This window comes from Podarcis tiliguerta (assembly GCF_965153285.1).
Source record: "Podarcis tiliguerta genome assembly, chromosome: 6".
Lineage (NCBI taxonomy): Eukaryota > Metazoa > Chordata > Lepidosauria > Squamata > Lacertidae > Podarcis > Podarcis tiliguerta.
In genome coordinates, this window is record NC_139539.1 from 74679616 (window position 1) to 74703710 (window position 24095).

Consider the following 24095-nt stretch of genomic DNA (forward strand, 5'->3'; position numbering starts at 1 on the left):
TAAAAAGAAAAAGTATAATAAATATGTATTCCTATTGACTATTTGTTACTAAAATCATAGAATTGTAGAGTTGGAAAGGACCTTGAGTGTTATCTGGTCCAACACCCAGCAATACAGGAATCTTAATTAGATCATACATGGCAGATGACCATCCAACCTCTGCTTAAAAACCTCCAAGGAAGGAGAGTCCAACAGGTCTTGTGGGAGTCTGTTCCACTGTCAAACAGCTCTTAGTGTCAGAAAGTTATTCTTGATGTTTAGCTGTAATCTCTTTTTTCCTTCTGAGATATGCAAGTCATTAGGTACATAGGAACAATGTTCATAATAATCATTAGCTAAAACGCAGCTACTCAAACTTTTATCTTAAGCATTTTCTAATCAGAACTTGGTAACTTACCTTTGAAAATCTTCCTCAGAAATAACAAGATTGTATAGAAAGAAGGGGTCAGAATCCTCAGTTAGACGAACAACTAAATCCTAGAAGACAATAGTTTGGAGAAATTTATTACAGCTTCACAATTCTTTCGGAGTCACGCATTCAGTGGCTTTGTCTGCACACTGCACTATATGTAACAGTTTGTTTTAACTATGGATTGTTTTCAATTTATTTAAATACTTCCATATCCCCTTTGATTAAGAAAAAAATCTCAAGGTGGTTCACAATCAAACACTAAAAATACAATAAAATCAATAAATTCAGGAACAAAAAAAAGTTAAGATAAAATCAATATGCTGATATTAATGGTAGGCAAAAACCTGAAGTAGTAGTATGTTTTTAGCAACCACTGCTAACCAAGAGTAGGTGTTTGCCTTATCTCAAGGGAGACTGTTTCACTGGCAGGGTACCACAACAAAAAGGCCTTTTTCTTGGCTGTCACAAGATGAGCTGCAAACCTAGTAACAAACCTGGGTTACCACTCATAATTTGTCTGGAGAAAGACAAATAACAAGGCTGAGTTTAGATTACATGCTAAGCAAAACCATGGCTTAACTGACAGAAGGAAGAGGACAGCAGGAGGAACAAAGTGCGCACAATCCAATCTCCAGCAGTCTGCTTGTTCATCCTAAACCATTGTTCAGCTTAGCATTACATGCAAACCAGCTCAAAGTAGTAACAAAGTAGAAAACAATCCATGGGTACTCTGCTAGGCTTGGACATTCAAACAAACCATGCCTTAGTGTTACCCATGCATCTTGTAACTGTTGAATGCATCTATACAACAGATGATACCACAGCACAATAACATAGAAATATTAACCCCAAAAACAATGCTTATTCATAATGTTCCACAAGAAACTGTACAGCAGTGCCTACAAGAAGGATGGGGACTTGTGGACCTCCATATATTGTTGAACTACATCATCCCTGTCCATTGTCCATGCCCCAGCCTTTAAGGCATTGTTTATACTTAGGAAATGTCTCAGGAAACACAGTGTGTGTTTGGGGGCAGGGGGAAAGAATACTAATCCCCAGAAATCTATTACTTCTTACAAGGCTACTGTTCATGGAATCAAATCTGTTTGGTGCTAGCTGTTTTATCGATGAGCCTACTTTGTGTTAGTAAACATGATCATATGAAGAAGCAAAACCAACACATGACAAGCAAAGTACAAACCTTTCTATGAATGGGATTTGTTGTTGATTGCAGCTCAATATTCACACGAACGTTTATTCGCCTGCAAAACAGACATGTGATTCCATCTTTATTCTTCATTTTACTAAATGAAATATTTTGTACTTCAGGTAAAATTGCTATCTAAACCATTCATTTATACACATATCACTAATCCTAAAACCAATCCACTAATATGGAGTGCTATGCAACCAAGTTTTACTTACAGTACACACATTGAAATTAATGGACTTTACAGTCATTTTTGTTACTTTCAATGGGTTTACTCTAAGTGAACCTTAGTTTCATACCACCCATTGTTTAGCTAATAACAACAAGCCCACTCATTGAGTGTGGATCCTTATGAAGCCAAAACAGTACAAGTTATTAGCAGGCTACATATCATTTCCAATAGCGATGCGGGGGGGGGGGGGGGATGACTCAAAACAGCCCAATGCAGATTGTGCATGATCAGTGAGCACAAGATGCCGAGCAACTGTTGCGGCAGCAGTGACGGTGAGGAGTGGTACCTTGGTTTACTAACTTAATCCGTTCCGGAAGTCCGTTCTTAAACCAAAGCGTTCTTAAAGCAAGGTGTGTTTTCCCATAGTTGCGGGGACTCAATTTACAAATGGAACACACTCAGCAGAAAGCGGAACATGTTCTGCTTCCAAGGCAAAGTTCACAAACCAAAACACCTACTTCTGGGTTTGCAGAGTTCTTAATCCAAGTTGTTCATAAACTAATCTGTTCTTAAACCATGGTACCACTGTATCCTGGAAAATGACAAGGCTGACAAGAATCCTGAACACAAGCACTCCACACTACAGCATTGTTACAAATTCCATTTGTATAGACAATTTGCAGCACAAATGAGAAATAAACAGAAACTTACTAAGTCATGCTTGTTGTGTGCAATTCATTCTAAAATCTAAATTGATTAGTGCATTATCCCGTTTTTAATTCTAAAACGCTGTAACAAAATACTGATTCCATATAATATAGGCCAAAAGGGGGGGGGGGGAGAGGAGCGCTATCTATTCAAAAAATAGTTTGCACCAAGTTGCTCACAGCATTCTTAAAAATTATGGGCTTCCTGCACTTAATGACTCAGTAACAGTGTGATTTTTACTATGTATGTTTCCTTGGAACTTAAGTCTTACTGTATCGAACAGGACTTGCTTCCTAGCAATAGCTTTTTAGAATTGCAACGGGACTTACTTTTAAGCAAGCAAGCAAGCATGGCTCAAATTTTGCGCTCCACCAAGTTCAAATGCAGGTGTACTCAAGTTTGAAAGGCCCTCGGAGCTGGACCTCAGTGTCTGGGCTGAACGATGTGGGTGGAGATGCTCCTTCAGGTACACTGGGCCGAGGTCGCTTAGGGCTTTAAAGGTCAGCACCCAGCACTTTGCATTGCGCTCGGAAACGTACATATTCTATTTACAAGTCAATAAAAAATACTTAACTAAAAGTAGAAAGCATCGAAAGATTTTGACAGATTTTTGTGAGAACTCGGGGTCGAAATGAAGTAATTTAAAACAACTGTTGTCTGGACGGTTTCATTCCCCATCTGCTAGACAGAGGATGATGACAGGTGGGGGGTGTCCTAACCCCCCCCCCCAAAAAAAAACAAATCCTGGCTATGCCCATGCTCACAACCCTGTTAAAAGGTGCCAGTCTATATGCTCATGGTTACCTTTGCATGCATTTGCATACACACACACACACACACAGACTGATTTAGGTTTGATGAGACCCTAAGCTACTGAAAGTACTGTAATGGGGCCCTTTATATGTCCAGCTGTCCTTTGTCAACAACAAATTGTCGCTGTTTCTTGTGTTGAATATATGCTATATGGTAATTTACGGACCTGGTCCATGGGGTCACGAAGAGTCGGACACGACTAAACAACAACAAATTTATGGACCTAATAGATATCTAAAGCCATTTGCGCAAAACAAAATATGTACTTTATCAAAGCAATTGATACTAGAAATGGGCAAACCAGTGATATTTTAGGGAGCAGGCTAGCAGGTGGGGCCCATTACTTACATCATAGGCGCCTACACTGTTGTTGCTATATGTAGGTTTTATTTTATTTGTTTTTTATCTTCTATTCTGGAAATGTACACCCAGGTTTTTTTTCCTTTAATTTTTTGGGGACCCCCAAGAGAGTGGGGCCCTGAGCTATAGCTTGTTTAGCTTATACGTAAATCCGACACAACACACACACACACACACACACACAAAATGATGGCGCCAACATGCTGGGAAGGGGATGAACTCGGGCAAAAGACCCCTAAGGCTCAGGTGCGGCGCCTGGCTCCTCCTCCCCACTGAACTCAGTTGGACCACAAACACACGCAGGTTCCCGAGTCCGTTGCTCCCGAGCCTCGCAGCGCTTTAACACCCGCAACGCACGACATTTATCTGCAACCTCGAAAGGGGGTTGTTTGAAAAGCGTGACACGCGTCTTCACAGCCCGCCAGAGTTCGTGTTACGACCAGTCTCTGAAAAAGCCCCCCCCCCCCAACTTGATAAACCCCCTCAAAAGCGGCCAGACTACAGAAAGCCGGAGCATGTTAGGTCCGAGGGTCTTGCGCTGGAGAAGTGGGGGGCAAGCAGCCGGTTTTGCCCCCACACCCCACCTCAAGGGCCCCTCCGCCTCCCCGGGTCCCGCCAGGGGACGAGCCAACCGCCCGCCTGCTGCGACGGGGATAGGGCGGCCCTTCAAGCAATGGAGGGAGTGGGGAGAAGAAAGCCCCCCCCCCCGTAGGCCATTGTGAGGGGAGACACGGAAAACGTCTCCCTTTGTGGGGAAGCCGCGCCTCGCCGCTCACCTCTCCTCGCAGCCCTGGCACTTGGCCTGCACCGGCACCAACTGACTGAACAGGCTCTCGGCGGCCGCCATCTTGCGCTTTGAGTTTGGCGCCGGCCTCCCGCGGGGCGGAGAAAAGAGGGAAGGAGGCCTCTCGGGGACGAGCGGCGCAGGCGGAGGAGGAGGAGGAGGCAAGATGGCGGCGGAGGCTGCTGCCGCCGACGCGCCGGTCTCCCCTCAGCCGGGCCGCTGCGCCTATTTCGTGGCGCGGAAAAGGCGCTTCTGCAAAATGGTGCCGGCCCGGGGCAAGCGCTTCTGCGGCGAGCACGGAGGCCGTGAGGTAGTCGCTTTGGAGGCGGAGGGCGGGGAGGAAAGAGAGAGAGAAATGGCCGCAGCTGGAGCTCGTTTCTCACCAGGCGACGTGGAGGCAGAGGGAGAGATTGGCAAATAGCTAGTTCGCTTTCGTTCTAATAAACAATGACAACCCCTCCAAAAAAAAACCCCACCATCAAATGACCAAAATAAAAACCACGCCGTCAATAAGAACACCCTTCCTTCCAGAAACGAGGAAATGCGCTTTGCACGTGCTCAGAGGCACGGTGGTATGTTGCGACAGATCCACCGCATATTCAGTTGTTGCAGATTCCTCGTGGCTTCGTTTATTTCCATGCTGGATGAAGTCTTCATCTGATGCAACACACACATATGCTTAGTTCTTTAAATTAATATTTATAGTGGACGACTTGTGGGCAGTGTATCATTCCCAGGAGGAAAAAACCACACCCTATAAAACTGGAAACTGAAATCTGAAATTCTGTGCAATGCAATCCTTTACTCAATTGGGAAAGCAGGAGACTCTTAATCTCGGTTGTGTGTTGGGGTTGGGCAAAAGCTTCCCCGCATTACAGGGGGTTGGACTAGATGACCCTCAGGGTTCCTTCCAACTCTACAGTTCTATAATTCTATGATGGCATTTTACCCAAAAGTAAGACCCATTGACTTCGATGGGACTTGCTGCCAGGTTATTGTGTATATAGGACAGCAGCCTGAAACATCAGGTCATAAAATAAAAAAAGCTTTCTCTTTTACACATGCTTTTAAGTAAAACTTGTTTCCAGGTAATGTTTTAAGGGTTTGAGTGCAAACTGCACACCCCATTCTATGAAAGCCAGTTTTGATTTTGTATTCCGTAGCGGATTGCTAAATGCAGTTTAGAGGACATGGTCAAGTCCACTGATCTCACTGGGGCCACTCTCTGTATAACATATAACAATACAATCCATTGACTGCTAAAGTAAACACACAGTTTTAAAGTTAAACCTTTTTTTGCCACCCAGGAAGAAAATGGCAGGAAAAGAATTCCATGCCCTTTGGATCCGAAACAGTAAGCATGCTTAATAGATGTTTGCACGCTAACTTTTTGTTTTGAGAACAGTGAACAGTGCTGTTAGTTTTCTTTCTGTTTCTGCTTTTAGTACTGTATATGAAGATCAGCTGCAAAAACACTTGAAAAAGTGTAATTCAAGAGAGAAGCCAAAGCCTGTGAGTGTACATCTAATGGTTTGAATGAATTAAACGGGGTTTTTAATGGTGTCTCTTAAGCAAAACTGCCTTCTGCAGTGATGTTACTGCCATTCTTCCTTCTGGTGGTTCTCCAGTGAGATAAAATCTATGTGGATTTGTTTGGGTGCTGTTTTTATGACAGTTATGCAGACATGGTTTATGGAGTACTGGGTTCTCTTAAAACTATGGATATAAAAGTCTAAGGCAGGCTCCTCTAAAGAGGTGGCCACTAAAGTTTAAAACAGGGGAATAAGAAGAATGGCATCAAAAGAAAAATGGAAAGGGGATGGAGAAGGAACTCTTTCAGCGAACCTTTTAATGAAAGGCTAGGTAAAACCATATAAACATACTGAAAAAGTAATTGTATGTTGTCCTGCCATAATTAGATTTTAACATGATATTTGTTCCATGATTTAATTAAGGTCTACTATTCTCAAGATATTAATGCAGGACTGAAAGATACGACAGAGTTGCCAGAAGAGCAGGTGAATGATTAAATTTTAATGTATGATGTTTGTTGCAAATGATAGTTGCAATATGTTCTCTGGTGCAAGGATACTGCCTCTTGTAAGTGCACATTTCCTTGTGTGTCAGTCATGGTTCTGCAGCAAGATTTATTAGCCTAGAAGACAATCCAAGGGGTTTAAACATTGATCTTAGCTGACCCGTATCTTAAACCTCAGTATAGAAAAAGCTGTTTCTTTGGTTTTGGACAGAATCATATGCTGCTGATCATTTGAGGCACCACACCCAAAGGGCCTTTCTTCAGATGACTGCATCCATCTTCTTATATGTGCCATTATCTTCTTCATCCATTGTTGCTGTGGCTGGCTCTGATGAAAAAGCCTAATCCTATGTGTTTTTGCTCAGAAATATATCCCACTAAAATCATTGGAGTTTACCGGTACTTCCATGTAGATGCATGTAGGACTGGACTACAGGTGCTTATGAATCACACCAAGCAGGATCCAATGATACCATAAACAGCTATATATACGGCATATAAAAAAAGAGCACCAGGTAGGATGTAACTGACAGTTGCCCGGACAACCAAGTTTCTAGATGTGCGTTCACATTTACTAGGTACAGTGAGAAACATCAAGCTCTCCTCCTCAAGGCTTTCCATTCACTTCAATTAGAATGTGTAGACAGGCTGGGAGAATTGCACCATTATCGCTTCTGCATTCAATTTGTGTACCCTTCAGCAGGTACCCATTTCTGCGCTGTCTAAAGAAGAGTTGGAGGACTTAATTAGAAAGCTAAGAAGAGCAAGTAACTGTGAGTCTGTTTTATTTTTATAATAGATTACGTCGGGTGTTGAGGAAATAGAGTAGAAATAATCCTAATGGTGAAAGCCTAATGTTTTTTGAATACAGTAGCACCTCGGCTTACATTACCCTTGGGAGATGGAGGGGCAAGGAGAGATGGAGGGGCAAGGAGGTGGGGGCATTGCTATGGTGCAACTGCATTGACGGGTGCAGGATGTGCTGCATAAATGAGTTGGGCCCATGTTTCCTCTTTCCCCCTCTCCATAAGCAGCAGTGGCACTACCTGTCGAGGTTGGGAGTTACAGAGCCCCATCATGCCATCCATTATCCTTGCGTCTACAAGAAGTATTTACCTGGAAGGAGGTTCTTTGTGACTGCCTCAGTTGAAACTCAGGCAAGGGATAATAATGCTTTTCCTCTTCAGGTATAAATTACGTACTTAAGGACCAAATCCTCTCTCACCAAGCTTTACAAGAGGCCTTGAATGACCCCCAAAATGGAGATGTGGCTTTTAAGCATTTGAAACAACAGGTGAGTACTCTTAGTGGTAAATAATGACTTTAGCAAAACTTTCTTTTAAGTTTCTGGTTGATTTGTAGACTCTACAGTTTTTTCTTAAGATGTCGGGTTAAGCACTGGCAGCATTACCTGGAAACGTCTTGGAAGTGTTAGCAATTACAGATATATATGTGTGTGTGTGTGTGTGTGTGTGTGTGTGTGTATATGTGTGTGTGTGTGTGTGTGTGTGTGTGTGTGTGTGTATGCATGTTATGTGCTTTATGGAGCTTTCATTCACATTTGTTTGTGCTGAGTTTGGACATGAAATGAATCCGTGAAATTCTTTAAAAAGTAGATGCCAAAAGAAAATGCTCATATATTAGGTAAGCAGCAATCAAAAATAGGTTTGGCTACAGTTTCACCAACCTTTTTGGTCTGTGGGTATGCATTTGCAAAGCAAAGGAACTGTTGTGGGTGCAACACACACACCACAACCTGTTCTGTTGTCTACACAGCTTTCAAGCCTAATTTCAGCAAGAAGAGGGGTCTATGTGGATGGCAGGAAGGGCCTCTGTGGGTGCATGTGCCTGTGGGTGCCACATAGATGACCCACCCCCCCGGCCTGGAATTATCAGAATATGCTCAAAATAACAAAATCAGAAGTAGCATTTTAGTAGGTGCTATGGAAAATTCTTCTGATTGTTACATTGATGATATTAGAGAGAATTGATTTTGCTGGGCTGATAAATAATCTTTCGACATCTATAGGCTTCTATATTAGGTAACATGGAAAGACTACATTTGCTTGAACCTGGCAACTGTTTTGTTGAATTTGGAGCGGGACGAGGAAAGCTGTCCCACTGGGTGGATATAGCCTTACAAGATTCTAAAGATGTGCATTTTCTTCTTGTTGAAAGAGCAACTACTAGGTTCAAGGTAAGGCAATATTACAAGCCTTATAACCCACCCCCCAGGGGAAGCCAACTCAAGGGTTTTTTGTTTCTGGTTTGGTTTTTTTTACAAAAAATAAGTTTATCAATAAAAAAGTAAGGCCAAATTGAAACTTGTCTGTTTAAAGCCTTGCCAATAACAACATTGCAGCAGGAACAATGTTACTGAACATTTTTTATTTCATTTGTGAAATATAACTGGAATTTGCCAAGTAGCTTTTTTAGGAGGCAATTACTTCATAAAACTTTCTTGTTGTTTTTTCACAGGTAGATGGTAAGCATAGAAAAAATTGCTTTGAAAGGCTTCAAGTCGATATCCAGCATTTGTGTTTAAGTAAGTTGCTCATTCATTTAACATATGCTTCAGTTTGACAGTAATCATTCTTTATGAACTCTGTGAAAGACAGTGCAGAAAAAACCCTGGTGATTTTAGAAACAGTTAAAGCAGGATCAGTCCTACTAAACTGAGATTTGAGAACAAGTGGTGCAAGAGCTAGAGAACAGGATTTCAGTGGCAAGATTTAATATACTGGTAGGTATATAAATACAACTTTTCAAATCCATTACTAGACACTCCCCATTTGTATTCCTTAAGTGTTAATAATCACAAAGCAGGTCAGATACACAAATCAATCAGAGTGTTTCGGTTTCATGTGCATTACTCTACACATTCGGATTACCATCAGTGAACTAACTTCAGATTAGTCCTCTGTATATTATTTTTAGAATATTTGTTTGTGGCCAAATGCAGTGCACTGAAAAACTTGAAGGCACTGTATCCAAGTGCAGTGGTACCTCGGTTTTCAAACGCAATCTGTTCTGGAAGACCGTTCAACTTCCAAAACGTTAGAAAACTGAGGTGCAAAGAGCGGTCTGCCAATTAAATAGAGAAAATTGTGAAAAACAACAGATACACACAGCGGAAGCCGTTAGACTTCCAAGGCGCATTTGAAAACGGAAGCATTTACTTCCGGGTTTTTGGCGTTCGAAAACCGAAACGTTCAGCGACGGAGACGTCCGAAAACCAAGGTACCACTGTATAAAACTTGATACATTTGACTAGGAATGTGTATTTGAATTGTTTGGGATTGGAAGAGGGCTATTGCCTTCACATCCTTATTTCTTATGGGTTTCCCAGAGCTGGCTTCAAAAGAGCTTGTGAGATGGGCTTTTGATTTTATTTACTTATGTTGTTAGATTTGATACTCTTATGTCCTACTGTGCTTTTTTTTTTTTTTTTTGGTAATCTTTCTTTTAAAAACCTTTCATCACAGTGTCTCTGGCTGCTCTGTGGTTGGACCAACATGTAATTTGTATGTAAAAGCATACGATTTTCAGTTTTGATTTTATTCTGATTGCTTGATGCACGTGTGTGTCTGCAGCAGTCAGAAACATGCTGGCTGGGGTTCTCTCTTTCAGATAAGGTCCCCGTTCTTGTGAAAGAGAAGCTGCCTGTGATAGGAATTGGAAAACATGTTTGTGGTGCGGCAACAGGTACAAGACTGTCCTAGTTGGTGAAGAGAGAGGTGATTGAACTATACAGTGAGAAGTTATCGCTGATTAAAATCACACAAGCCCAAAGGGTCACAGGACTTGGCGCAGGCTTTGACTTTATTCTGAGTATCAGTATTTCATAATCTCTCCTTGGTATATAGCTGAACACGTTGGATCTGCTTAAAAATATTCACGAAAATACAATGTAAGGCCTTGTTTCCCAACTTTGGGTCTCCAGCTGTTTTCAAACTACAATTCCCATTATCCCTATCTTGCTCGCTAGGGATGGTGAGAGTTGTAGTCCAAAAACAGCTGGGGACCCAAGTTTGGGAAACACTGATAAGGTAATTAAGGCAAGTTAATAGAACTTACCAAACCCTTTCATAAATAATTGTTGTACTTCTTAAGCTGCAAGCCTTCTTACACTTAACTTGGGAGTTGGAGTCCTATTGGGTTGGGCTGCTAAGTAAGAATATAGCTTGAAAATGTTGCACCATAACTTTGGCACATCTGTTAACGAACCAACTGTTGTGGATGGAATCAGGTGAAAAGATGGTTCAGACATCAAAAGAACATGACCAAGATGACATAAATGTTACAAGTTATACATTATTTCTATTGCTCTTTGAAGCAGCCACAGTTTAAACAATACTTGTGTTCACAGATCTTGCTTTGAGATGCTTAGTTGAAACATATGCAAAACTCTGCGAAGGCGAGAAGGAGAGCCCTGCGCCTAAACGCTTTAAGAGCAATGAAACCAACATAACCTCTAATAATTCTGGTGAATCGCATGGCAAGCCTATAGCAGACAGCTGGAGCCCTGTGGCTGGAGTTGTTATTGCCCTGTGTTGCCATCATAGATGTGACTGGAAGCATTACGTAGGCCAAGACTTCTTCACAAAAGTAGGACTTGGGGCGATGGAATTCAATTATTTTAAAAGGATGACAAGCTGGGCCACTTGTGGCATGAGAGAAACTGAGAGGAAAAGCTATGCAACTCATACAAAGAATGAAGAACAAAGCAATGAGACAGAAGAACATGACCAAGATGAATACAATGTGGATAGCCTACAAGGGTACGTGATCCTTTTCAGCACAACAGATTATTGAAATAAAAAGGTTTTAACGTTCTGCATTTGATACTCTTTCAGATATGTAAATTAGGAGTGTTATTTTCCCTTCCAAAATGTATTTTGTAATTGGTTGCAACCTACAAGATTTTAAAGTAGATCCCAGTCCACAAACGTAAATTTGTTGGTCTTTAAGGCACTGTATGACTTCTAAGGAATTCTTAAGTCACCCATTTGTATTGCAGTGCTCTAAATCTGATGTCCTGATTCCTTGAGATGTTACAATTGCTGTATTTAACAATATTTTTTCCTTCTGGTTTTAGGCTGTTAACCACTGAGGACCGAAAGCAGATAGGTCAGCTTTGCAAACTGTTGATTGATCATGGTCGGATCGAATATTTACAGCAGAGAGGATATGAAGCTGTGTTGCAGCACTATACAGATCTCAGCGTGTCCTTAGAAAATGTACTCTTGACAGCTGTGCCATGTCAGTCTTCATTAACCCCCTCAACTGCTTAAAAGCAAGAGGACTTTAGAAAAAACTGGACACACAGTCTGCAGAACATGCCTCCTCTTCTAACATCCAGTATAGAGCTTACCAAATAGCTAGAGGTTTTTATAGCCTCCTCTGGAACCAGAAGAAAGGAAACATCAACTTAGTCTTCTTCACTGAGAGAACGCCTTTGTTTGGAAGACATATTCTTGTGAACTTCCAGCAGCAGTGAAAACTCAGACTGGCAATTTTTTAATTTTTTTTTTTACTTTTCATTGACAGCAGCACCAGCTAGCATACCACCTTCCATGTTTTCTGAAAGAGAAAATATTTAATGGAAGAAATCTACATGCCAAGAAACTTACATTAAAAAAAATAATGCTGGCAACTTATTTATAATCCTATCTGTTCACCATATCTTTTTGAAAGGCTTTTTTAAAACAAGTTTTTATACTCTTTGCATTATGTGCTTGCATAGAATTAAAGTACTTAGCTGAAGTCTGTTGAGTATTTTTTCCCCTGCCAATGGACTGTAAATTAAATTATACGTAACACATAGTTTACTTTTTCATATGTTTATGTTTTTTTCTTTTAAAATAGCAGCTAGAGGCTCCCACATCAGAACTGGGATTGCATTGCACAGAGAGTGAGCATTGAACCCTTTCTCCTGTGCAGTGAAAACCCTTATTTCTGAAGCTGCAATTTGCCTCTAGAAGGGGTGATTTTTCACCAGAGCTTTCATAGCTGTTTACCTTTAGAAAATCGTACGCTACAGGGGGGTGAGGCAGGAATAATTAGATAGCACATGCAAACATGCTGACAAATCTAGTAATATATTAGTGTTTCCCAGCCTGTCTTGACAGCCCAGAGAGAAATGCCTTTGTTATATGTTAAAAGTAGCGCCAACAATCTTAAGAAGGAGTATATTTCCACCCTGAGAACGAATAAAGATTAGAAAGTAAAAGATTACAAAGTTGCATCACTTGAAAATACGCTCTTAGCATTTGGTCGCTGAATTCAAATATAACTTTTATTTTAATGGTATAAAGATACCTTTTCTGCTGAGTGACTCCTGAATGTATGCTTGCATGAACTGAATGCCATACAGTTCCTGTTCTTCTTCTTCTTCAGGATTCTCACAAGGGGGTAGTGTTACCTCCAGCTTCAGTGGATTGTCTCTGAAGTTGACGAATCTAGTAATGCATTAGAGAGAAATTCAAAAAGCAAGAGCTGTTTCAGGCCTTAAAATCTAATCCTCAGGTGAAATGGTTTGCAGCGAAGTTTACTGGAGTAGTATGTGCACTTTGAAACCTTATTGGACCACTTCCTCCACAATATTAAGGCAGCGGTGTGGTTTTGTCTGTCTGCCTATGAATATGAACATTGCGGACACAGCGATTGCTTTCCTCTCACCTCAGCTCTGTCATGTCCTTTAGGCAGGCAGGAATATCTTGGAGCTTGTTGCTGGTAAGGACAAGCGTGCTCAGATTTTTCAGGTTACGAATGGATTCGGGTAAATGAGTTATTTCATTCCTTTGGAGCCACAAAGTATGTAGGTTTTCAGCTCTGTGAAGTCAAGCAGATACCTTAATTATGAAGAAAACTACTTGGCTATATATACACATTTCTTTACCCCCTGTAATTCTTCTTTGTAGTGGTAGTAATGAAGGCTGAGCATGGAGTGCTATGAGCAATTTCTCTGTGGTATTCAGTTATGGAATCTCTGGCAGCTAGCTGAGGATAAATACTGTATTTTTTGCTCCATAAGACACACTTTATTCTTCCTAAAAAGTAAGGGGAAATGTCTGTGTGTCTTATGGAGTGAATGCGTGGTCTCTGGAGCCGAATTGCCCAGGGGCAAAAAGCAGAGCATGCTTTTTTTTTTTTTAAAGAGGGAAGTGGGTGTTGAAACAAAGCTGCTGATCGGCAAGCGATCGGGAGCAAGATAAGGGACGCTAGCAATAAAGGAGGCTGCCTGGGAGTGGGGAGGTAAAGACAGCAAACTTGCAAGGAGCGGAAACAGGAAGACTAAAGCAATGAGGAGAGAAATTAGAAGAAATGGAGGAGCAAAAAACTGCTCCAGCTAAGGAAAAGACACTAGGGCAAGCAAGAGGAAAGGGAGTGTTGAAAGGAAGCAGCTGATCGGTAAGGGATCGGGGAGGGAGATAAGAGACTCTAGAGATAAAGGAGGCTGCTTGGGAGGGGGAGGTAAAAGCCCATGGATCCTCAGGATTTTTACATTGGCTCACCCCAAATTTACCATCAGATCACATAGCATGTCCATGGCTACAGCCTGCACCAAAAAAACCACGTACCCACTGTTTCGTGGGGCTGCAATGGTGCAAAAATGTGGTTACAAAGCACGGATCCACATGGATTCTCAGGATTTTTGCATTGGGCTACCCCAAACTCACAATCAAATCACATGTCTGTCGCCACAGCATGAACCACAGAAATCATACATCCACGGTTTCGTTCAGAATATTTTTTTTTCTTGTTTTCCTCCTCTAAAAACTAGGTGCATCTTACGGTCAGGTGCGTTTTAACGGAGCGAAAAATACAGTATCTGCCTGAGATCTTGAAGAGGTGGTGCTTGTCAGGGCTGACAATATCAAAGCATTAGTTTGAATTGGTGGAGGGTAAACCCTTGCAATAGGAACTAACTATAGCATTTCCAGAGGAGAATATGGCCCCCCCAAAGTCAGACAGTCATGCCAAAATTGTTTTGTCATTCACCTGTTCACCCCTCTCTGCACAACTCACAAAGGGGGCTTCTATGATCCTCATCAATGTATGAGCCTGAACTGCTAGCTCGGTTTGCACACCCTTATATTTAAGGACTCGCCTGGTAGTCATAAGCATTCAGAATTTCATGCATGTAACTGAATAGGCTGGTGGAGAAAGAATGGGCAACTTGGTTTCTCTGCTGGCTGCAAAGGAAACAAAGCCTGTTCTGTCCCACGACCGGCAAGGACTTGTTTGCTTTAGGATAAATGGTACAATAATACAGCTTGCCTATACTGCAATATATTTCAGTTTTTACTATCTAGGTAACAAGGCATTTCATTTCAGTAAACTTTGATTGTTACCAATAAATACGGGAAAGCGGCAGGAATTTCCCCAAGGTTTGTAATTTACCTGTCCAGATCCCCAGGGATTTCTGTAATTTTGTTGCTCCCCATGTCTAACCATTCCAGGTTTGGCATATCCAGGATGACTGATGGGAAGGTGGTGAACTGATTCATACTCAGATCGAGGTGATAAAGCTTCTTCATGTTGCTGAGCTGGTAAAAACGCATAAGTATCTCAGTGATAACAACTTTATGAAGCATGCCGTGGGCTATAAACATTGAGGAAGCGTTGGATCCAATTTTGGGCTCTTCTGTGCAATAAACCAGTAGTGCTTCTCCCTATCCCCCACCCCATGAGGTGGGAGAGATCACAGGATATACCTGGACATAAATCATGTTGCTTCTGTCATCTTTAATCCATCCTCCCCACTGATCTTTGAAAGGAAAGCAGAATGTAGGGTCCTAAGCATTGTACCACGTGTGCAGGACTTAGCTCAGCAGGTATCGGGAGCGAGCAAGCAGTAAACCACACCATGCAAGTTGGAGTTAATGCTTTATTAGCAAGAACACAGTCTGCACAGACGTGGCAGAGAGGCCTCAGGAGCACAGCAGCTCATCGCCGGTAGGTCTTGCCCCATGGTTCAGTTGCCAAGACTGAAAGTTCCTGCCTTCCCTCCTTTCTAGGGTTTTCCCAAGCGATTGGAGACTGCCTGTGTGAAGACAATCTCTTATCCGCCCTTTTCATGCCTCTCTTGGCTCTGGGAGAGGGGAGGGGAGCAGGAGGGAGAGACACTCCAAAGACCTTCTGGCGGTTCCCTCACTGCGAGAAGTGTGGGTACAGGGAAGAAGAAGAAGAAGAGTTTGGAGTCTCAAAGCGGCTAACATTCTCCTTTCCCTTCCTCCCCCACAACAAACACTCTGTGAGGTGAGTGGGGCTGAGAGACTTCAGAGAAGTATGACTAGCCCAAGGTCACCCAGCAGCTGCATGTGAAGGAGCGGGGAATTGAACCCGGTTCACCAGATTACAAGTCCACCACTCTGAACCACTACACCACACTGGGAACCAGGTAGAGGGCCTTATCGGTAGTGGCGCCCGCCCTGTGGAACGGCCTCCCATCAGATGTCAAGGAAATAAACAACTATCTGACTTTTGGAAGACATCTGAAGGCAGCCCTGTTTAGGGAAGTTTTTTAATGTTGGATGTTTTATCGTGTTTTTAATATTCCGTTGGGAGCCTCCCAGAGTGGCTGGGAAAACCCAGCCAGATGGGCGGGATATAAGTAATAATAATAATTATTACTATGGCTCTTCACCAGCCTAACTCATCTCTGCCTCTTGGACTCCCCAGCTTCTTGATTCTGGACTTCTCTCTGAAACAGACTCTTCCAATTCACTAAACCCTGTTACCTCCTCAGCTTCCAACACCTCTTCCCAGTCTTCTCCTTCAGCCCACTAAAACATTGTCCCACCACCACTCCCAGGGCTCTGAGACTTATTCCCTTCGTAGTTCCCCAACTGCTTCCTCCTACCAGTCTTCTGCGTCCAACAAGGCCATAGACAAAGCTCTGACCTTACTTGTGCCATTGCCAGCTAAGCTCCACCACCTACTTGAGAAGAATCATATCTAAATCAGTGGCACCAGGGCTATGTGTCGGATATAGTCAGGCAGCCAGCTTATTCTTGAATCTAGTCCAGTATACAATACTGTAAGAAAGATGAGCCACAACAAAGGGCCTGCAGAGCAGGTGTCTGAGTGACCAGTGGGATATGCTTGTTCAATAAATAAATCGGCCCTGTTTCTATAGCAATGGCTCGTTTGTTCTCTTTCTCCGTTTGACTTTGTATAGTAAGCACATAAGCCTGCGGGCGTTGTGCAAATAGTATGAAAAGGCCAACACAGAGCCCCAAGATATTTTGGTAGAGTGACAAGGGAAAACCAAGCCTGAGAATTTCTGCAAGGAAATGTAATGCACAAACGGCTGCAGAACGAGCTAGGCAGAGCCATGTCAAACATTACCAAACGGAACGAGGAAGTAGAAGCATGAGTAACCTCTCTGGAAATAATGGATCTCCTTGCAATAAAATCAAGAGGATAATAAACAAATCATTAGCGCTGCCCCCTTTGAACCGCTCTGGCTGCAACATTTCGGATGCTGTCCTAAGCATGCTTACTAAGGAAGAATCTCCATTCAACACAGTGGGGCTTACTCCCGAGTAAACGTGCATAGGCTTATGCTGTTGTGTCCTATGCCATCTTATAGCAGGCTTCCCACCTGCTTGCAAATACAAAAGGAAAATCTCTTTCTACTGTGGAACATGCATGCATTATCTTTTAAAATTATGTTTCTCCTTCAGAACTATTATTTGACGTGCCGATGCATGCAGAGTTAACCAGTGGTAAATCAGTTAATCAACCGAGATTCCTTTAATCGGTCAACAGTCCTAATTGTACAATGGAATGTGATACTAGGGGATAGCTCAAAATAGCAGTCCTTGCACCAGTTCCTTGGGATCTGTCTTTGAGCTAACTATTGGACAGTGGTTGTGCAGCAGTGTCTTTATGAGAACTGGCATACCCACATGGCGCTGTACATGGAGCTACTGCAATTTTGACCATTAAAAGGCTTCCACAATTGGGTGAACTGTGGCAGTTACATTAAATCTACTCTCACAAGTGGTGTCTCCATGTTGGTGCCACCTGGTTGTAAGGGAAGGGAAGGGCTAAGTTGGCACATAATGAAGGGGATAGATTCCACACTGGTTAGGTAAGGGAAAAGGGACCCCTGACCATTAGGTCCAGTCGTGACCGACTCTGGGGTTGCGGCACTCATCTCGCTTTATTGGCCGAGGGAGCCGGAGTACAGCTTCTGGGTCATGTGGCCAGCATGACTAAGCCGCTTCTGGCGAACCAGAGCAGCACACAGAAACGCCGTTTACCTTCCCGCCGGAGCAGTACCTATTTATCTACTTGCACTTTGACATGCTTTCAAACTGCTAGGTTGGCAGGAGCAGGGACCAAGCAATGGGAGCTCACCTCGTAGTGGGGATTTGAACCGCTGACCTTCTGATCGGCAAGTCCTAGGCTTTGTGGTTTAACCCATAGTGCCACCCACGTCCCTACACATTGGTTACACTGGTGTAAAAATGGTAATTGTAAGCAAGTCCCTTGTCACCCTTGTGATCAGAGAAACGGAGAGAAGGAATGTGGTCTTTCCAAACCTGATGGGGAAGGTCACAGATGTCTCTGTTCACTGCCAGCTCCAGTCTTTCTAAGCTGACACAGTTGCTTAGCTCTTTAGGAACAGATTTAATTTTATTGTAACTGAGGATCAGCTCTTGGAGATTTGACAACTGGCCTGCCAAAGGTATGAATGAAACAAAAATGGGTGATAATGTTCACTTGTTAAAAGCTTATTTTCCAACAAATAGCTCTCAGTTTGCATTTCTTAGTGCAGAAAGTATTGATCTGATGTGTAGATATCTTTCCTATTCTAATTCATTCAAGAAGGTTCTGGAAGCTTCTCTGTATGAAAGAAGCTTAATGTTGTTTGGGTTATACCTTCTGGGAAGCTGGTTTGAAGTGATTCTCTTATCTCTTCCAATTAAGGTCAAGCTGACTATAAATATAGGCCAGAAGGAGCCTGGGTTTTACTTTATTTCTCTATCTCTCTTCCTTCTGGTGTGCTGTTCTGTACATAGTATGCTTAGTGCTAAGGTTTATTATGAGTTAAGTTTATAAGCTTTTGTAAACGCTGCAACTGGATTTCTTATGGACAGTGCTAATCCTGAATGTACTGGATTTGTGACCATTATGCTCATTTGCCTTCAGCACAAGTAAAGCTCTGCTGGATGAAGTACTATTGCCTCTGGTCTGGGGTTTTCTGGGAAATTCTGCTACATGTTTTAAGGCAGGCATGTCCAAAGTCTGTTTCGGGGGCCTAATTCAGCCCACCAGTCAATTTAATCCAGCCCCCATGACAGGATCTGTCCTGGGGTAAAATCCACACATACAACAATAGCATCCTCTGGAAAAAACCCAGATGAAGACATCAAGAAGGTGGATGCTTTGGAGGGGCCATCTCTGATAGATTTTGAAGGTTCTCTCAATTTTATCTTCAAGACTGTGGAAGTGTTAAGCTGGGTCCACCTCCACAGAGACCATACAGGAAGGCCCTCTCTGTAGGAAGCTATTCCAACAGGAATCCCAATTTATTACTACTTTATCTGACTTGTATACCACTTTATATTTCAAGCAACCTCAGAATTATTTACGTTTCAGCAAAAATCAACAGACGGTGCATTTTAAGCAAACAGTAGTACCTCGGGTTACAGACGCTTCAGGTTACAGACTCCGCTAACCCAGAAATAGTACCTTGGGTTAAGAACTTTGCTTCAGGATGAGAACAGAAATTGCCGGGAGGCGGCAGGAGGCCCCATTGGCTAAAGTGGTACCTCAGGTTAAGAACGGACCTCCAGAACAAATTAAGTTCTTAACCCAAGGTACCACTGCATTCTTTTCGACGGGATAAATGTTGCTGTGCAAATTCCTGCATTCCTGATTCAGAAGCAACTACAAGGTTTCATGGTTCAACTCACCGATTTCCCTAGGAATTTCTGCAATGGAATTTCGAGACAGATCTAGAACAATGCGACTCTGAAAGTGACCGATGAATTGAGGGATTTTAACCAGACCAGTTCTGTGAAGTTGCCATTCCTGGAGGTGGTTCAGTTTCAGTAAGCAAGAAGGCAGAGTCTAAATTTGCATGAGACGAAACAAGAGGGAGATGTCACTTATCATGCCAGATAAACAATGACAATAATCCAATCAGTTTGGTGCCAAAAAAAGACCAGGAACCAATGCAGAACATATATAGCAAATGAATGGCTACTAAGAGATTTCTGTTTATGCCTATGTAGTTTGGACACCTTCAATAATCCGGTACAAAGAATATAGGTAAAAACACTGTTTACAATTTCCAAGATTTGGGGTGGCAGGGGGAATAAAAATGGTAATCATTCAGTATGCTAACATAGACCGGATTTCAATACTGTATATTAAAGTCTATAAAATGCCAGAAAGCTCAACTTCAACCCAAACCCTCATTACCCACCGCTCTCTGTATAATAACCACATTTGTAGTCATTGTACATTGTTTGCTATATTTATTTATTTTATTTATTGAATTTATATGCCGCCCTATAGGTCTCAGGATGGACACAGGTGGTGCTGTGGGTTAAACCACAGTGCCTAGGACTTGCTGATCGGAAGGTCAGCAGTTTGAATCCCCGCAACGGGCTGAGCTCCTGTTGCTCGGTCCCTGCTTCTGCCAACCTAACAGTTCGAAAACACGTCAAAGTGCAAGTAGATAAATAGGTACCGCTCCAGCGGGAAGGTAAACGGCGTTTCCATGTGTAGCTCTGGTTCGCCAGAAGCGGCTTAGTCATGCTGGCCACATGACCCGGAAGTTGCACGCTGGCTCCCTCAGCCAATAAAGCGAGATGAGCGCCGCAACCCCAGAATCGGTCATGACTGGACCTAATGGTCAAGGGTCCCTTTACCTTTACCTATAGGTCTCAGGGCAGCTCACAGAACAAAATCAGAATATAAAACCACATAGCATATTGTTATGAGTCCAGCAACTAATGGGCAACCAGTAGCTTAACGAAAGGGAAGAATTGTTATTTGATGGCTTAATCTCTCTCCCTCTTGCTCTTGGGCTGTCTCACCCATCAGGTTTTGGGGAAGGTGTTATGATTCTGATTGTCACTTTCCTCTGGCTCAAGAGACTCCAGTTTAGAAGCCCAACTGCAACCCGTCTCCTCCATCCCATTGGACTCAATGACTGCCAAAGCAGATGAGAGGAAAGTATTCCTCACACCAAAGAAGAGACTAGCTATTGAAACAGAGCGACGGCTCCTGTTCCAGGCTGAGGGCGACTGTCGCTGAAGCAACATCAGAGCTCTGCTCTCATGAAGTCTTCAGCCTGAGCCTAGCATGGAGCTGTCTAGGGTACTCCTCTGCTTGGCTGAAAAGTCAGCATTCACAGCAGAATAGGACAGAGAGACCATTAGAAGCAATCTGCAGCTCGAGAGCATGTGATGGAGAGAGAATGAAACTGGAAGCTGGGTTAGGGAGCTGCGGGGAGCTCAGCGCTGTTGATGTGGGAATTTTATGCAGGGTTAGTGGCTGTGCTTTTGGAAGCCTGTGCATTTCCAATGTGCTTCTGTATATTAAAATCTGATATTATAAAGGCACACGTCTCCAAGTACGCATACTAATCCAAAAGAAATGAAGCCTATTGTCCGTGGAACTCTCCTCCTCTAAGAAGAGAGGAGCATATAACAATAGATTCAATCAGTCTTACCCAACATGGTGCCCTCTGGATGTTTTGGACTACAATTCCCATCAGCTTAAGCCAGCATGGACAATTGTCAGGGATGATGGGAGTTGTAGTCCATAATATTGGCACAGCTTGGATTAAAGTGATGAAGTGGAGCACTGAAGCCGGGATAACAATGTGAACTGTTTTGTTAGCACCACCACGCAAACAATACCTTCCATTCTTCTTGTTCAATCTTTAAAACAGCCCTTCCATCTTCTGTGATAACTTTTTCTTTGAGCTTGGCCAAACTGACTCTCTCTTCCCAAACAAGCGTCAGCCTAGAAAAAGGTTGTAACATATTTAATATATAGAAGGGCTTTTCCTGTGATGAGGCCCTGGCTCTCTGCCTTCCATATTATTAGTTTTCAGACATCAACCGAAGATATTTTGAATTACCTAAAGTATTACAGTTTGATAACAAGATGCTTAATCCTCAGAAGCAACATGAGTCGGTGTTCCATTGTTTTTGAAATTTAATTTTTAGCTCATACACATTTTGACTGATGTTTGGTGCATTTTGCTTTCTGCTTGTTGTCTATTGCCATGAACTCCTTTGGAGTATCAGGGTATTCATAAATACCCTAAATAAACCAACAGATCAGGCCTTCAAAGGAGATAGTTCAACTTAATATGTTGCTCCCAATGAAGCTAGGAAATCAATTTCTAAATTGTTTTTTTGGGGAAACTCAAGTCGTATTGACAACCTACCTCTCTGCAGACCTCTGGCTGAATGCCTTTTGCTTTCGAAGCTCTTCGCTGATTTTCTGGATCCTGACTTCCCAAAGTGCCTTAACAGCTGTAAATGTGCCGACACAAACTGACGTTTCAGTCATGGCCCTTCCACCTCCCGGTTCAGTGTCTGGTTTCATTTTTCTGCATCACTCTCGCATACAGGGGCGTCACACATAAAAGAAGAAAACCTGGCGAGACCTTCAGTGTTAAGAATCATTGATCCCTGCTAACTTTCAGTAATAATAATAAAAAACAATGTACAATGAAATTGAGAGGGTTCCACAGCCTAAAATGATCACAGCCTCCTTCGCAGGCCTATGTAGTCAAGCAGACAAAAAGAGGAGAGGCGAGTTATTTATTTATTTTGGACAAAGCCAATCTCACAATTGCTCAGCGATCACAAGCTGTTTCAAAAGCCTGCTCCCATTTTTAGCCACAAAGCAAACAGATCAACAAATCCGTTGGTAATGCATTCACCTCAGGCGTTTTAACGGAAGCATTTTGTAATGGCTTACCTCAATTATTGCCTGGTTTTCCATGACTCCCCGATTCCTGTGCGACAACAGAAATCGGCCGCAAACCCTGAATGCTTTGCTAAAGCCATTTACAACCTTTGTACCAACTATGGAAGAGTGAAATGCAACGCCTGCCGAGTTCTAATTTTAACCCACGACACTGGCCGGGAATAGTAAGTATTGCTGTGACCAGGTGTCACAGCCCTCTGAAGCATTTCCCCAATTTTGAATCCCTTTCCGCTTTTCAGAACTCGTCGTGTTCCTATAAGTCGAAGAAAACTCAGCTGCTCTGTATGAAAAAAGTTTTACTATATTGATACTATAATACAGCTCTGATTATGATTGGTGACACGAATCTAAATCCACGAGGAATCCTGGATAGAAGAACTGCCAATTTGGGTATATAACAGCGGTCATTTTTTTAGCAAACAATAATGGGGAACAGCCAGAAATGCTTGAGCAGTTTATTGTAAAGTTCCTGGCAGTAACTTCTCTCTCTCAATCCGCCTTCTATTTCTTATCTTTGGCCAGAATTGGAGCAAGGTCACCCCTCCAGAGAGCGTGAGCCCTGCCAAATTTCAGAAGGATAGCTGCAGAGACAAGGGTAGACATTATAGTTTTTGGATGAGTGAAGAAGTAATCACTTAATTTTCCCTAGTGTACTGTGGGCAGTTCTGTGAGCACGAGAGGTGATCCTGCAAAATTGCAAATAAATCCAGAGGTTTATGTACTCAGCATCTTTAAAGGTGACTCTGGGATGAGAAGAACAATAAGGGGGGCACTTTTTACCAGCCAGGGCTGGCAGTCACAAAGGAGGTCTCTCTTCTCCCTCCACAATGAGGGAAAGTTCCTTAAGCTTACAGATCTAAGTTTTGCCCTCTGTCCTAAGTACTGTGACTGAAATGCACAGGTAAAAAATTAGAACTGACCCTTCAGTCACAATGGCGCCCTTTATATGTGCAGCTGTCCTTTGTCAACAACAATTTGCCGCTGTTTTTTGTGTTGAATATATGCTATATGGGAATTTATGGACCTAATAGGTATCTAAGGCCATTTGCAAATAACAAAATATGCATTTTATCAGAGTAATTGTTGAACTGAAATACGATTAAGAAGTATATTAATAGTGAAATGCAATTAAGAAGTATATTAATAGTGAAATAATCATTAAGCTCTAACTTAAAATGATTTTTTATTCATAACAAACTTAATAATGCAAACACATTGGCATTTGGCAATAAAAAAAGTTCCTTTAGAAACACAATTTACAAAGACTCATAATTTTTTTGGGGGGGGCAAGAGAGTGGGGCCCTAAGCTATAGCTTGTTTAGCTTATACGTAAATCCTGGCTGTTGTAAACATTATGATGATTTGCTGCGGTGAAAGGAAGTGAGGAGGGAAACAGAAAAATTGGCATTACCCAGCCAGATTCTTGCAAAATCTCTCAGTCTTTCCCTACTTCTGATATCCCCACTCATTACTGTCCATTTCTTCCTGTAGCTTTATCTTGCCACATAGCCATTTTTCCTCTTGGATCTGAATTTACATCCACTTTTTGATCCAGTCTATGTGTCAGCACGCAGGTAAAAAGGAGGCCGAATGCTGCTGGCACTACAGAAAATCTTT

General features: G+C 42.4%; 3 protein-coding genes across 13 annotated transcripts in view; 1 reads left to right on the forward strand and 2 right to left on the reverse strand.

Annotated features, from left to right (window-relative positions):
• The window catches only part of SASS6 (SAS-6 centriolar assembly protein), a 17475-nt gene extending 12887 nt beyond the window's left edge, over window positions 1–4588 (reverse strand). For 3 of the 4 annotated variants that reach the window (XR_014512325.1, XM_083444909.1, XM_083444908.1), the window contains exons 1-3: window positions 4455–4588; window positions 1617–1677; window positions 398–477 (exon numbers count right to left, since the gene is read on the reverse strand). Coding sequence is in view for 3 of the 4 variants with exons in the window: in XM_083444909.1 (XP_083301035.1) it covers window positions 398–477; window positions 1617–1677; window positions 4455–4525 (212 nt within the window). In the remaining variant the exon portion in view is untranslated. Of the gene's footprint in view, window positions 1–397; window positions 478–1616; window positions 1678–4035; window positions 4057–4454 lie in introns of those variants that run through there. The other variant, XM_083444910.1, reaches the window with a different exon arrangement.
• Window positions 4087–12266, forward strand: TRMT13 (tRNA methyltransferase 13 homolog; the record flags this gene model as incomplete). 4 transcript variants are annotated; one of them, XM_083444964.1, is made up of 11 exons in its annotated part: window positions 4087–4104; window positions 5770–5816; window positions 5908–5974; window positions 6418–6480; window positions 7204–7273; window positions 7688–7794; window positions 8530–8697; window positions 8979–9045; window positions 10131–10205; window positions 10870–11281; window positions 11599–12266. In XM_083444964.1, the coding sequence occupies 5 exons, from the start codon at window positions 8548–8550 to the stop codon at window positions 11792–11794; spliced, it is 900 nt and encodes a 299-aa protein (XP_083301090.1). In that variant the 3' UTR covers window positions 11795–12266. The 4 variants fall into 4 exon arrangements, with proteins under 4 accessions (XP_083301090.1, XP_083301087.1, XP_083301088.1 ...); XM_083444961.1 differs by lacking the exon at window positions 4087–4104 and adding an exon at window positions 4629–4772 and having other exon boundaries at window positions 7201–7273; XM_083444962.1 differs by lacking the exon at window positions 4087–4104 and adding an exon at window positions 4629–4772.
• Window positions 8875–23326, reverse strand: LRRC39 (leucine rich repeat containing 39). 5 transcript variants are annotated; one of them, XM_083445050.1, is made up of 10 exons: window positions 22470–22635; window positions 22216–22269; window positions 21931–22103; window positions 21395–21500; window positions 19436–19592; window positions 18059–18195; window positions 14907–15052; window positions 13182–13334; window positions 12822–12961; window positions 8875–12083 (listed from the first exon to the last, which is right to left on the reverse strand). In XM_083445050.1, the coding sequence occupies exons 3-10, from the start codon at window positions 22089–22091 to the stop codon at window positions 12034–12036; spliced, it is 1050 nt and encodes a 349-aa protein (XP_083301176.1). In that variant the 5' UTR covers window positions 22092–22103; window positions 22216–22269; window positions 22470–22635; the 3' UTR covers window positions 8875–12033. The 5 variants fall into 5 exon arrangements, with proteins under 5 accessions (XP_083301176.1, XP_083301177.1, XP_083301174.1 ...); XM_083445051.1 differs by lacking the exon at window positions 22216–22269 and having other exon boundaries at window positions 21931–22095; window positions 22470–23326; XM_083445048.1 differs by lacking the exon at window positions 22216–22269 and having other exon boundaries at window positions 21931–22142.
• Window positions 23327–24095: the final 769 nt, after the last annotated feature.